This window comes from Triturus cristatus, chromosome 4_1 (genome assembly GCF_964204655.1).
Source record: "Triturus cristatus chromosome 4_1, aTriCri1.1, whole genome shotgun sequence".
Classification (NCBI taxonomy): domain Eukaryota; kingdom Metazoa; phylum Chordata; class Amphibia; order Caudata; family Salamandridae; genus Triturus; species Triturus cristatus.
The window spans coordinates 1243214550-1243228881 of NC_140585.1; the positions used below are offsets into that span (position 1 = coordinate 1243214550).

At 43.2% G+C, this 14332-nt stretch overlaps 1 protein-coding gene across 2 annotated transcripts in view; it reads left to right on the forward strand.

The window, feature by feature from the left end:
* The first annotated feature begins 348 nt into the window (after window positions 1–348).
* PFDN5 (prefoldin subunit 5) overlaps window positions 349–14332 on the forward strand; it is a 55809-nt gene continuing 41825 nt past the window's right edge. For both annotated transcript variants that reach the window (XM_085654667.1, XM_085654668.1), the window contains exons 1-2: window positions 349–495; window positions 12358–12460. In XM_085654667.1, coding sequence (XP_085510793.1) covers window positions 424–495; window positions 12358–12460 — 175 coding nt within the window. In that variant the 5' untranslated portion in view covers window positions 349–423. The remainder of the gene's footprint in view (window positions 496–12357; window positions 12461–14332) is intronic.

Sequence of the window (14332 nt, forward strand, 5' to 3'; positions counted from 1 at the left end):
ATAAGGCGTTACTGAAGGGAAGTAATGTGTTCATTAAAGCAAAAAGACGAATGGCAGTGTAAACGTCCATTGGCAACCACAGTGCAACGTCATTGACTACCAAACGAGCCATAGCTGAAATCCATATAATTTGCCAGGCATGGCTGCTTAGTTTAACGTGCTCGAAAAGGAGTCACCTGAAGGGTCATATGTAAAGCACTGAAAAGTCACACGTAATCATGGTACAGACGTGGAAAATTCTCACTTTTCGAAAAGATGGTACTCAAAGATCTTTCGTTTATTTCCAAATGGGCGGCGTAAGTCTCTCTTCTCTTTTCATGAAGACGTTGGACTGTTTATTGGCTGAGCCTTCCTGAATAGATGAGCGAGTTGTAAGTGATGCAGAGCGTCGCTTAATACTACTTCCTGTCCGGTTCTCCCAAGATGGCGCAGACGGTGAATATTAGCGAGCTGTCCCTGCAACAGCTGGAAGGTTTGAAGAACCAGCTGGACCAGGTGTGCCTGCGATGTTTTTGTGTTGAAAACGTAGAGAGTATTCCGGGTAGAAATGTGAGGGAGGGCGGAGAGGTGAAACTGGGTCTCGGTACAGTGTGTAGAGCGTTGTATTATTACAGAGGTTGAAGGGAAAGACATGCGAGGGTGCGACCAGGAATCGTGCGGGGGCAAAGATAGAAGGTGTGAGAGCAGGGGGCGCGAGGTGTTTGAAAGCTACGTGGGAGCATGTTGCAAACATTATTCAGCGTACACGACTGCTCGCGTTACCAGGTTCTACGCATTGAAGGGATAGACTTTCCTTTCTCTGACACTTTTGAGGTTTTTGTTCTACTTCGTTTATTCGGAGAAAACCGAAACCCAGCCACTGTTAACTTTTTGATACCGAGACCCTCTCTTCCCCCTCCCCTTCCTGTCAACTTTTTTAAAGGTGTAAGGACCCCTCCTGACAAAAATATATAGAATCTGGTACTCCTTATCATTGATAACTATAAATGTTCTCCAAAGAAATAGTCAATCTGCGGTTGCACCTCATTAGTACCAGTTTAACACCCATATATAGCAACAAGCAAGAAAAGTTGACCAGTGCAGCCTTACAAAGGGCCTTCTACTGGGTGGCAACACCTGTCACTGCTTTTGAGTACATTTTGAATTTTAAAAAATCTGGTTGTTAAAATCAGAGGATTACGAGGCAGATGATGGATTATGTGGCAAATGCGGTAAATCTATTACACAATCGCATAATTCCAGTGGCCCTTGGTATAATAGTTGTAATGCATGCGCTGCAACTTTATTGAACGGCATCTGAGGAAAGCCATACTATATTTCATGGGATGCTGACAGCTTTGCATTTACAGCTGCATGTAACTGGAGGTAGCTGAATATCATCATAATTAAAACATATAATTTACAATCGTTAATGAACTGTAAGGTCCAAGTAGTATGCTTTAATTTCAGGGTAGGAAGTGGTCCTTTAATCTTTCTTCATACTGTTTTTATTTTTAACATTATGAAAATAAATGCTTCTATAGGAAAAACGGAATCCTGGTTATATTAGTTTACAGATGATTTTGACTTCAGTCATGTTTGGGGGGCTGGGTGACCTTGAGAGTCTGAACATGGGGGCTGGGTCAAAGGTGTGGCTAAAAACAAAATGTTCTATACTTTTTTTAGGTCTTTCGCCGTCCGGTAGCTACATATAAAGGACGGGCAGCTTCAATGAATAATAAATACATTTTTAAAAAGTTGTTACTCAGTGGGAAGTGCACTGTAGTACATTATAAAACCTCTATTAGTTAATGCACTGCAAATGTCTGAGTGTAACCAGAGAGCTGCAGAATTAAATCTTGGTGACTTGTGCATTTTTAGTGCTACAACATGACAGCCTGGAACAAACCACTGTGAATATGTAAGTCTTTATTTTATACTTGCATTACACACAGTATAAGATAGACTGCTACAAAATGCGCCCAATGTTTTCTGGTAAACTTGTGCTTCCAAAATATAGGATCTTATTTACAAGCCCCTTGCACTGCTGGTGCATCACTTTTTATGATGCTCTAGTTGCGCAGAGTGCAGACCCATATCTGTGAGGCCACGCTAAGTCACTTTGCTTCGCTTTTTATGGCCTCTTTGATATGGTCTAAGGCAGCGCTAGCTGCTGCTTTGCCTTACAGTGCGTCAGGGGTGGGGGTGTTCCATGGGTCTTGCGTTGGGTTTTCCCACACAACACCCAAGGTTTTTGACACATTCCCAGATTTATAAGGATCTGTAAACCTGAAGATGCGTCAAAACTGTACGCTGCCCCAGAGGGATGCGTAACAAGGAGAAATATCTTTTTCTCCTCAGTTTTTTTTTTCGTCTTTGTGCTGCATAGAAAGAGAAAAAAGCCTCCATGAATTGTTTTTAAGTGGGAAGGTGTCCCTTCGTGCACAAAAACAATCATACCAAATTGTGCGCTGGCAGAAAGGTCAGGAAAGCATCGCATCTTATAAATAAAGTCCATTCCTGCCCTTTCGAATTGGCGTAGGGCAACACAGTAAAAATACTTGCGGCGCTGCCCTACACCATTTCATCGTAAATTAAGCCCTTAGATTTTAGTATGTAATGCATTTTTTTTTAATTTTTTTTAACGTATATGTCCCTTCAACACTTTCTCGCGGATAGTAAGCGCTATGTAAATACAATAACAATTGAAAGCAAGCACTTAACAGCTCAGTTAACTCTTTGCATTACCACTTGGAAAGCTGCAAGTGATTCGGTCAATTAAAGCCAGTACCAAGCATCCTTTACATTTGCAGATTAACTCGTGCACATTTGCATTTCTTTCAGGCCAACAGCACACTGGCAGAAAGGCATATTTAGCTGTCTGCCTGGCTTCGATGTCACAGCACAGGAGAGTCCCAAAATAACACTCCAGCCGAATCATTTTAAGTACCGGAATTAACCGCCAGGGACGTTGTCTTTTTGCAAAATGAAGAGTGCTGCCCTTTTCTCATGACTCCACGCCCCCCCGCAGTTGTGCCCCACAGATTGAAGACCTCTGCTCTAGATGTAAAGCAGGAAAGGTTAAACCTGACCAATATGTTAGAGGCCCGCAGCAACTTGCTTCTGATGTATGTAATGTCTGGTGCGTGTCTCATACGTCGATATTTTGATACTAACCTGCATATCAACAAGAGCATTCATTATTTGTGTGCGTACTAGTGTCTGGACACGTGCGACAATTCTTGAGTATCAATTACGATAACATTTCAACTTTATACTCGGAGGTCCATACAGCTGAGAATGAAGACTTGCGGTCAACAGTATTCTGGTGATTTTATATAATTTGAATGCTTAATTCATTGTTTTTTTTCCAAATGGGTCCTGCAAAAAGGCTACAGAAACAGTAATTGTATTTAAACAGGCGGCAAAACCACCATGACCATCTTAACTAGTCAGTCCTCAGCACCTCTGTCCCCACTTAAGCCACAATTTGTGACACGTTCGTTATTTTTAGGCTTTTAACAACAGCGCTTTTATATATTTAATTCCATACATATACTGAAAACAGCAAAGCTGCAAGTACTAAAATGCAGAGTACAGGGCGTGCAATCCCTGAACAAAAAAAATAAGCATTTGCGATGTTGAAAGTTTGAGCTATTGGCGTTGCATTAATATTTGCGACACCAATAGCTCAAACTTTCAGTAATGCAAGACCTATTGTAATATAAAACAAATACCTTGCCTTTTTCCAATGTAGTACTTTTTTCTAGAAAGACTTCCTATGTCCGCTCGCTTTTAACATGTCTTAATTCAATATGGGGAGCTAATTTAGCTCCTGAAAAAAATGCAAAACATTCTCTTTGGTGTTAAGTGGAAAAGAGGAGGTAGTACCAGTCCAATGGCTGAACTTCCAGATGTGTGACCAGGACACTTGGGATCAAATCCTGGCTTCCTTACTTGACCACATTGTGCGAGCCTACATGGATCACTTTCCAGCACTGTGGCTCATTTTCATTGACAGTTAATTATGAGACCACCTTTGGTAAATTCAGGTGTACGCTATACAACGACCTTGGTTCTCTAAAGTTTAATGGACCGTGTTGCTCTGCGTACAAAAATATTGGCCATATCTAAAGTGCACATGACAAGCTGACTTCTTGGTTTACCCATGGCAGTGTTATCAGTGCATCAATAATGGAAAAGTTAATTTTTTTTAAATTCAAACACAGTGGTCTGATCTAATGCACAGCAGTGAAACACGAGATCAAGAAATAACTTTTTTTTATTTGGTAAATTGTCGGCTGACTTTGCTTGGGCCCCCATTTGAGTTTCCTGGGATAAGAGCTGAATTTAACTAAACAATGCTACAAAGGACCCAGATATTTTGAGATGCCATATTGTCGGCCTGCCTATTGGCTTGTGCATTTTATTCTATGGTTATGACCGAGAATTCAGATTATTTGAAGAGTCTTCCAGAAAGATCCTCAGCCAGGTTTGGTGATAGTATAGGCTGCATGGTATTACCTTCCAATGTCTCGAACTTCTTCTGTCGTTCCAGAGAAAGCAAGTAAAAGAATTAAGGCTGTTGCCTGTAGGGTCTGTGAAAGTTTGGAAACTACTTTGAAAGCAGCCAATGCATTGCTCGGCAGGTGTGATAGTGGTTTTTGGGTCTCTGTCCAACATTTTACTGACCGGCTTCATCAATCAGGATGGGGGAGACTTTAGAGAAATCCTCAAGGGCTTAATGGTGTCAGTCCGAGGAATCTGTGTGGCGACAGGTTCATCATATCTGGGTTTGTATGAATATTGCCATGGCTTGGCTATGCACTGTTTCCTCGCTCCAACTCAGTCTTGAAGCTCAGCAGAGAATTCCGAGCGGACATTTCTCTGCGACAACATTTGGTTCTCGTGCAGATGAATTCAGAGCTGACAAAAAATTCCTGTCCGTCTTGGAAGTCAGCATAAGACAGGGTTTGACATGGGTCTTCCTTTGCTTCAGGAAAGCTTCCTGCAAAAGTGGCTCTTCCTACCTTTTCCTTTTGTTCACAACATTAGTATGGGGGAAGGATCAGCAATCGTTTAGACCAGTGGGGAGAGAGCATTAAAGGCACACGTTTGCTGAATATTGTGTCATGTTTCTCTTCTGAGGTTCAGATCTTCTCCAGTAATACCTATGTGGAGCTCTTCTCAATACCATCAAGATCTTCTTTAATGAAATGTCAGAATCGTTCTGAGAAAGGAAACATTAGTGAAAATGCCCAATTTCCATAAAGGAACGGAAATGTATTTGACAGAGATCCGCCACATGAATTCAGGCCCATTCGGAATCTAAAATATGTTGCATATTAGCCCTCCATCAAATGTATCCTCTGCTTTATCAGTGGAGCTGGATGCGTGCCATGGATTTCCAGGATGCCTATTTTAACATCTCATTCGCAAAGAAACTCCGCATATCCTTGATTTAATTTGGGCTGCAGTTGTCAGCAGTACAGAGTCCTTAATTTCACTTCAGGATGCAGAACATTTTTGAAGTGCATGGCCTTGGTAGCCACACAACTTGGTAATAAAACGATTTTTTTAAGCCTATTACTTGGATAACTGGCTCTTAAAAACGTTCACATTTCAAGAGGTTCAGCATGCCTTCTGTCTGACTAACGGTAACCAATTTGCAAAGCTTGGGCCATAAAATAAATTAGGTAAACTCCACATCCATTCCATTTTATTACTTGGGAGCGGTCATGGGCATGCAGGCAACAGATGTGCCCCCTTCAGAAGGGAGGTTTCCTTCTAGTTATCTGAAATGTCACGTTCTTTTAAAGATGTTGCATCCAGCGGCCTGTCAGATTTTCTCTCCTCTAGGGTCCTTTTATTCGTGTATTTTCCTAGTTCCACATGCACCAATATGGATGAGACCACTGCAACAGTGTCTAGAGAAACAGTGAGCCCAGTATATAGACAACTAGGAAGGCCATTTGACCCTCATGGAACCTACCTTACATCTTTTTCTTCGTTCTGTCAATTGCAGAACTCTCTACAAGATGTTTCATTTCATCAGGATGGTCTGTCACAGACTGTTGTGACAAATGCCCTCCTTCTGGTATGAGGAGCTGAATGGAACACCTGAATATTCAAGGCACAAAATCAGGAAATAAGTCCTACCTCTTTAGTTTTCTGCAGCGGATGGCAGTTCATTTAGCTCTCAAATCCATTTTCCGATTTTATTCAGTCTGACAAAAAACAACGCACCCTTTAAACAATCATGGAGGCTCTCATTTCACAGTTCTTGTCCGCATTACAGCAGCCAATCTCCTGGCGGTTCAAAGTTCACAAACAGACTCCATAAGCAGGATTTTTAAAGAAAATTAGGAGTAGGTATCAAACCACAACGTGCTGCACAACGCCTACTGTGAACTGGGATTTCTAGACCTAGAGCTATTCCTAAATGTGGATAGCAAAAAATGCCCAGACTATACCAAGTTTAACCAGTGGAGCACAATGAGAAATACCCTTTTGATAATCTGGTCAAAGAACTCTGTGTGCCTTTCCTCCAATGCCTTGTATTTCAGCAGTCCTAAACTAACACGAGACGAGTCACGAATGAAAGCCTAATAAATATTGGTTCACTGATAGACATCTGTCTACAAAAGAAGATGCAGTGCTCTCCTGTCATTTTCAGGAGCCACTTCTGGCACCCAGTAGCCTTCCATCATTGAGCTTGGCAACCTAGCCCTCCAACTCTTGCTATGTGGACACTTACATTTTCCACAAGATTGCATGAACTTTTTGAAGGAGGCTAGGCATCTATCCACCAGGACGTCATACGCGGTTAAGAAGAGATTCTGCTTCCAGTGTACGCAGAAGAATATTGACCTGATTAGATGCCAGAAAGATGCAAAACCCCTGCAGCTCATCCACTTGGAAAATCGGGCCCAATTAGGGTGTCTAGATCTTGATAGGGCTGAAAATGCAGCACTGAGATTGAGGCACACTTTCTACATAGGGTGAGACAGAAGTGTTAGACTAATAGCCAACAGACTCAGAGTTCAGATGCAAGCCTCCAGTGTCTCATCAGTGGTCAACTCGCATGGGCAGGAACAGACCTCAGATCAGAACATTGTGGAAACTTTCCGCCAATACTACGCAAAACTTTGCGGAGCTCAACAACTCCCTCCAGCCGCCTCGGTCCAGTACTTGCAGGGGGGGTAAACGCCACAAGGCTTCAGCCAGACCAGGCTGAATCACTCCGGCACGATCAAAATAGCAGAAGTGATCAGCCATTTCCAGACTGAAAATGCTCAAGTCCCCGGGCCCACATGTCTTCCCCCTCTTTTTTATAAAACCTTTTGCTCCGCAATGGCTCCGGTACTTTCAAGGGTGTACAACTCCATCGGGATCTCTTCTGCACTCCCACGAACGATGCTGGAAGCGTCCGTAGTGGTGATACCTAAGCCTGGTAAGGATAAGAGGCACTGCACTTCCTACCGACCAATCTCCCTTCTCAACGTGGATTTTAAACTTCTAGCATGGCGCCTCTCCTTCCGGGTTTGATAGACCCAGACCAAGCGGGTTTCGTGCCCAACCGCCAATGCTCTGACAACACAAAGTGCCTCTAGCATATTATAGATAAGGCCCAGCGCTTTGATACTGAACGCACAATCCTTTCCATCGACGCGGAAAAAGCGTTTGACAGGGTACGCTGGTCTTACATAGATGTGACGTTGAGGCATTTTGGCATCCCGGAGACATTCCGGAGTTGGATATTAAGCAGTTACACCACCCCATCGGCATCTGTTGATGAACGGATACTCATCCACCCCCTTTCCTATCCAGTAAGCCACTGGGCAGGGATGTCCTCTTTCCCTGCATCTCTTCGCTCTCTGCATGGAGCCAGTGGCCCAAAGGGTACGTAACAACCCCCTGGTGTTTGGGGTGAGCTTAGAAGGGGAGGAACACAAGATTAGTTTGTATGCGGACGCTATAGTAGCTAACCTGGAAAATTCCAAAGTTTCTTTACCTACTTTCTTGGCGGAACTGGATTTTTTCTCACAAGCGGCAGGCTTTAGAGTCAACGTCCACAAATCACAAGCACTTGGCCTGTCCTTAACCAAAGCCACATTAGTGGACCTGAAGCAGGATTACCAGATGCAATGGTCCCAATCTCTGCATCCAACTCGCAGCTAGCATACAACGCACCATCTCGCTCAACTACACTGCAGTACTCCAGCAAATTCGGGAATGCCTACGCAGGTGGAGGCCTCACTCCCTTTCTTGGCTAGACCGCATTGCAGCGATTAAGATGACCATCTTACCGAAGATTTAATTCCTCTTCCAGGTCCTCTCATTAGAGCCCCCGCCAGGAATGATATGCTCAATTTAGCTGGACTTGGAACACTTTATCTGGTGTGATAAGAAACTCAAACTTCATAGAGAATTACATTACCAATCCCCGAGAGAGGGCGGACTAGCTGTCCCAAACCTGTAGGAGTACTATTGGGCAGTGCAGCTAAGAGCATTTGTGGAATGGTCGCGCCCGTAATCTGAAAAGCACTGGCTATTCATGGACAGGGCGGTAGCGGGCCGGGTCCTATGGGGATCCCCTTTCTCACTAGAGAGACCCGTCCCCGTAACCTCTACCTGACGATGGTTACACGGGCCCCCTGTAGGGTTCTGGATAAAGTAGCCACAACCCGAACATTAAGGACCTTTCCATCGCCACTGACCCCCATGTGGGCAAGACTGCTTTCATGCCAGGTCAGGAGGCGGAGGCCTACAACCAGTGGTCCAGAGAGGGTCGTCGGTCTGTTGGCCACTTCTTCGACGTTACTGTTCTGTTGACATTTGAAGATTTTCGCTCGCAGCAGAATCTCCCGGAGTTCGAGCGCTTCCGCTATCACCAGATCAGACACTGGGTGATACAAGCAGGAGTGTGCAATAAGTCACAGAGACACCTCACTCCCTTTGAGAAATGGTTAGTGACTAAACACACAGACTCTCGCCTAGTAACAAAACTATACTGCCTACTCAGAGGTGCCCGAAGACCGGTAAAGCCCCGGGGCAACAGAGGTGGGAAAGGGAAATTGGGAGAACACTCTCGGGGAATGAATGGACCGATAATAACAAACGAAGAATGGGGTCTTAGGGAATTAAAGACCTGCCTCTGGTTCAGTCCCCAACCTCAACATGTGAACTAACCAGAAAAACCAGGGGGTCTACTAAATATCTACCAGTCTATACAAAGTGTGCCTACAGTGATCAAAAACTCATATCTACACAGAAAGAGTTGCAGAATAGAAAAAGACCCTTATGAGTGGTTGGATTCCCATCAAACACGTAACCTTGATCAGACTTATGAGTTTTTGATCACTGTAGGCACCCTTCGTATGGACTGGTAGATATTTAATGAATGGACAGATACATATCCCAGAGCGCGCCACACAGCACATAACGTCACCAGTATAGCAACTGCCACCAAAATAGTTACCTTTTGGTACCTAACCTCTCAAAGACTTCACAGAGGCAATCCCGCCCAAGACCCCTTGTGTTGGAGAGCCTGTGGCTCGCTGGGTACACTAACCCATCTATTGTGGGAGTGCCCCCATATCTCTGGCTACTGGTCACAAGTACTAGATGACATCGACACCCATTTTGATACACAAATCCCTCGCTTCCCGGCATACGTGTTGCTAGGCCTGCCGAATGCTCACTTTCCCACCTAAAGTGCTTAGAGGTTGACGGATAGCCATGGCTCTCGTGGCTGGCCACTGGGGGACAGCCTTGCTCCCCACACATCTGGTATGGTTACACCGCTTATGGTAGACCTTGTGTTTGTTTATATTTTGTGATGGACTGTAGTATGAAATTGTTTGTGGAAGATATTGATGTGCTGGAGTATTATGTTTTTTTTTTTATAGACTAGTGAAATTACATATTGATGTAGTGAGTTTGTGTGAAGGTTTTGGATGTAAAGTACTGGTAATGGAAGTTAAATGGGAAAGAGGGTGGGGTTTGCAGTGGACAAGTGTGCTGTGTGAGTGGATTGACAGGGGTTAAGAATGTTTGTAAAAATTTGGCAGCAGTAAGGGGTATTATATGTGGTGGAGTGTAAGGATTGTTTGTGGTTTTTTGGGGTAAAAAGAGGAGGAGGGTGTTTGTGGATGATATGATAGAAGGTTGAGTATAGGTTTGCTGGTGATGGAATAGGTTCAGTTAGTAGTAACTAGAGGGTAGAGCTGAAAAGGGAGTGTGTGTTTGAAGGGTTCAATGTTATGTTTAATTTGGTGTTGTGTTGGTCATGTGTGGGTATGATAGAGGTATAGGGCAGAGTAGTGGTTTGTATAAGAGCAAAGGTGCCATTGTGTGACAGTAGTGGCAGAAGGTTTATATAGATTTGGTTTGTGGGGTTTAAAAGTAGTTGTTTAGACATTGAAATGTGGATCGAGTTCGTTTGTTCTGAATGAGTAGTGCGCGTTTGCTGAGACTGTTTGTATGTTTTAGGATGTGGATGGCTTAAGGTGGTGGCATGTTAATGGGGAGGGGGCAGCATTGCTGTCCCTAGGTCCGACCCAGCCCAAACAGGCAACTGCCCTTGTCCTCGACACCCGTGCTGAAAAACCCTTAGGTTAAATAGCCCTAGTGATCGGGTGACCTTGGGCCAATGGGAACTCTAGTCCTAAACCCTGTAGCCAGTGCGAGCCCTAGCCCTTGGAACCAATCGGAAACCGAGTTTTATCAACCAATCCGAAAACGAATGCTAAGCCCTAGGACCAATCCAAACCGTTGCCTTAGCAGCCAATCGGAAAGCGGCTGCAACAACCAGTAAGAAACCTATTGAAATAGTATATGACCTTAAATTTAAGGGTCTGTGTGGGTGTAAGGGGAGGGGTCAGGCCTGCCTATATTCCTGGGCCAATCACTAAAGCACAATCGAGGGAGGGTTCATAGAGGCAGGAAGGTGCTCCTAAAGTTAGAATCTCCTTGGAAACAGACAGACTCAATGCACTCTGCAGGTAAGGCCCAAATCTCAAGCCACTAAAATGCTGCATTTCGCGCAGTCTCTTAAAGAGACTCTGGTTAGGCCTACGGGTGTATTTTGCATTTTTAGCTTTAGCACAGTTTGGGGGCAAACCAGGAGAGAAATGTATACAGTCACGGGTAGAAGAAAAGAGCAGTTTTAAAGTTACCAGCTTCACAACACTGAGTGTGTTTTCGTACTAACTTTCTTAGTCCTTGTTCACTGGGCTGTTTAGGGATCAGAGAAGCTGGGGTTACAGATTGGCAGTGGCTGTCTTGGGTGTTACCTCCACAAATGAAAGGGCCTGTGCAGTTGTGAGGGGCACCTGTTTACCAATGATTAACTTTAATGCTAGTTCTTTTCCTTGGGAAGCTTCATTTGGTCCCAAGCAACCCTCCCTCCTCCCCTTATATCAGACAAGGAAATAGGCTACTGTTTTCTCAGGTCCGTAATTCCCTTTAAAAATAACTGAACTAACGGACTGGAAAGAAATAATAGGATACTTGTGAGTGCTCTTTCTTAAAGTAACAATTTCACTTTTTCAAGCTTATTAGGCGCTGCATGTTAGGCTAGATTGCCCTTCTATCGTATTTTTTTCGCTTCAAAATGTATCTGAAAGTTTCTTGGCGCTTTCTTTAGTGACCTTCTCTTGTTTTTATAAAATTAATTTAGACTGCAATGAGCTGTCACAAGCTTTGTTTATATTTAAAATGGGGCTTTTCAGAAGGAAAATTGTGTTTTTATATATTATGAAAAGCTTTCTGGGATCCTGTGCATGGGCGTACAATTCAGTGATGAGGACTTTAATTAATATTCTCCTTTAGAAGAATGAGGATTAAAAGTAAGTAACTATTTCTTGGTCAGCTGACTGCATTGTCCTTTCTTCTTTCTTCTTTCAACATGTTAATTAGGCCCTTCCCATCTGCCAAATGGCACTTGAAGGGCTTGCAGGAACTATGAAGTCAAATTAACATGCAAAGCATTACATATGGTTGCTAAGCAAACCTTGTACTCTGTCAGAGATCCTTACTGACAGACCGACTTAAAGGAGACACTGAGGTAGCAGGTGTGGTAGGCAACCTATTTCTGACGTGTGCTGCATACACGAGAGAGGCAAACCTAGAAGGGGGTAAAGAGACGGTCTGCTGAATGTCTCAGATAATCTGGTAGTAGAGCAGGGTATAGTAACACCAGGTGTTAAGAGTTTAATGTTTTGATTGGCTTAGTGGCACTAGCACCATATCTTTTAAGTTGAAAATGAACAGTGGCAAACCTCTTTCCAATTATCTATTTGTTATCAAACACCTTTCTTCTCTGGGTACATCTGGTACACTTTTTCTTTCTAAGCATGTCATTTATCTTTATAGGAAGTGGAATTCCTTTCCTCCTCTATTGCCCAACTAAAGGTGGTCCAGACGAAGTATGTGGAAGCCAAGGATTGTCTTAACGTTCTCACCCCAAGCAACGAAGGCAAGTGTTTGGTTAACCTAATAAACTGTGGTTTTGGGCCTATGTAAGTTACAGAATATGTGTGTAGTATATAGAAACATTTCTGCTTTTGATCTGTATCTATATACACTAGTGGGGGATTGACGATTCACAGGAAAGTTTCAACTGTGCTAGTAGTGCTCGAAGTACAAAGAAACTCTACCCGCATGAGTTGTTTGGGATGTAGTAAGATGCATTTGGGCACCGCAGAAGTAATCTGTCAATGATGTTGCAAACTATTTATATTAAAAGGCATAGTTGTATATAAAGGGACATTCAGTAAAAGTATGTACACCAAATAAGGTTATTTATTCTTAACTGCTGTGTGTGTGTTGCAGTGATATTTTCAGTGATAGCATAGATGTCATGAGTATTGTAATATTTGGGGTAATTAGCAGTGCATGGCGAGTGTGTGAGTTATAGTTACCTTAGGGCCCAAATTATAGTTTCTTGAAATAACTTTAACTTCTGAATATCTATGGTTTTGTATGTGTAAAATCTGAACCTCACTATAATGTCCCTGTAACCTTCATTTTTTTGTGTGAATTTGTTTTGTTTAATGCTTTTTCCTAATTATAACACCCCTACAACCTGTGTGCTTGTGTGGGTGTCTTTGTGGATCTAGGATTGGTTGGACAAGTGTCTTTATGGGGGTGAGTGGCTGTATGAGTGTGTAAGGGGGTGTGTGAGTGGTTTTCTTGGTCTCTGAGTTGGGTGTACAGGTGCCTGGGTGTGTATGGAGACCCCCAAAAGACCAAGTAGGCGCACACTCAGGATATCTGCAATACTTCTGATTTAATTGCCAGTTACACATTTCGACAGTCAAAGCAGTCTTGATCAAGACTGCTTTGACAGTCAAAACGCATAACTGGCAGTTAAATCTGACATATTGCAGATATCCTGAGTGCGCGCCTACTTGGTCTTTGGGGGAAAATAAATGTGGCCTGTGGGCTCCGCCGGCGAAGCAAACAATCTATCTATGGGCTTGCATGGGGGCAGGAAGGAGCAAATCGAGCGACCAAATGTTTGGAGAGATGTATTATACTACACCAAAAAGTGCATAAATAAACATAAGTAATAAAGGAAAATAGCAGCAGAACAGCCGAAAGGTCAAATGTAAATCACATTTTCGGATACTCAGATAAATCAGAAAAACATTTATGCTAAATGAGTGTATCTAGAGAAAATTATGAAAATCATAATCTACATTAAGACCATTAGAAGTCTTGGAATCGAGATTCAATATAGAACGTGTCTCACGTTGCCTCAACAGCCTCTCCCAATTACCCCCACGAACCAACTTAGGAACAGAATCAATTGCAAAATATTTAATGCAATTCATTTTATTCTTATGGTGTTATTCAACGTGCCTAGTGACTGGGTATGACTGATCCCTATTGGTGGTCGCTGTCAGATGTTGTAGCCCTCTCTTGTGGACCTGTACCTTTGTGCTCCCCATGCACTGCAATCTACAGTCGCATTCTAAAACCTAGACTGCATATTCAGTTTTGCAATAGTACACCTATGCTAAAGGTTGCGTTTTCTCACAAAACAGGGTAACCTATTCACTGGTATTCTTGCCAAATTTGTATACTCTGTATGAGCTGCATTCATAAAACCCATGCAGAGGCTTTAGCCAACTGCATCTGGTCAGTTTCTAGACTGGTCTTCTAGAGTATTCCTCCTGCATGGTGTCTTGCGAATGGATGGCCGAGTGGGGAGTGTAGGTTCTAAAATGGGATCCTCTGCACTATTGACCAATATCTGTTACATATAGCCCTTATTTCATTCTCCTGTTTACTGAAAGTCAGAATAAGTCTACTGACAGGATCTTGAACGTTCTGAGCCCGATCA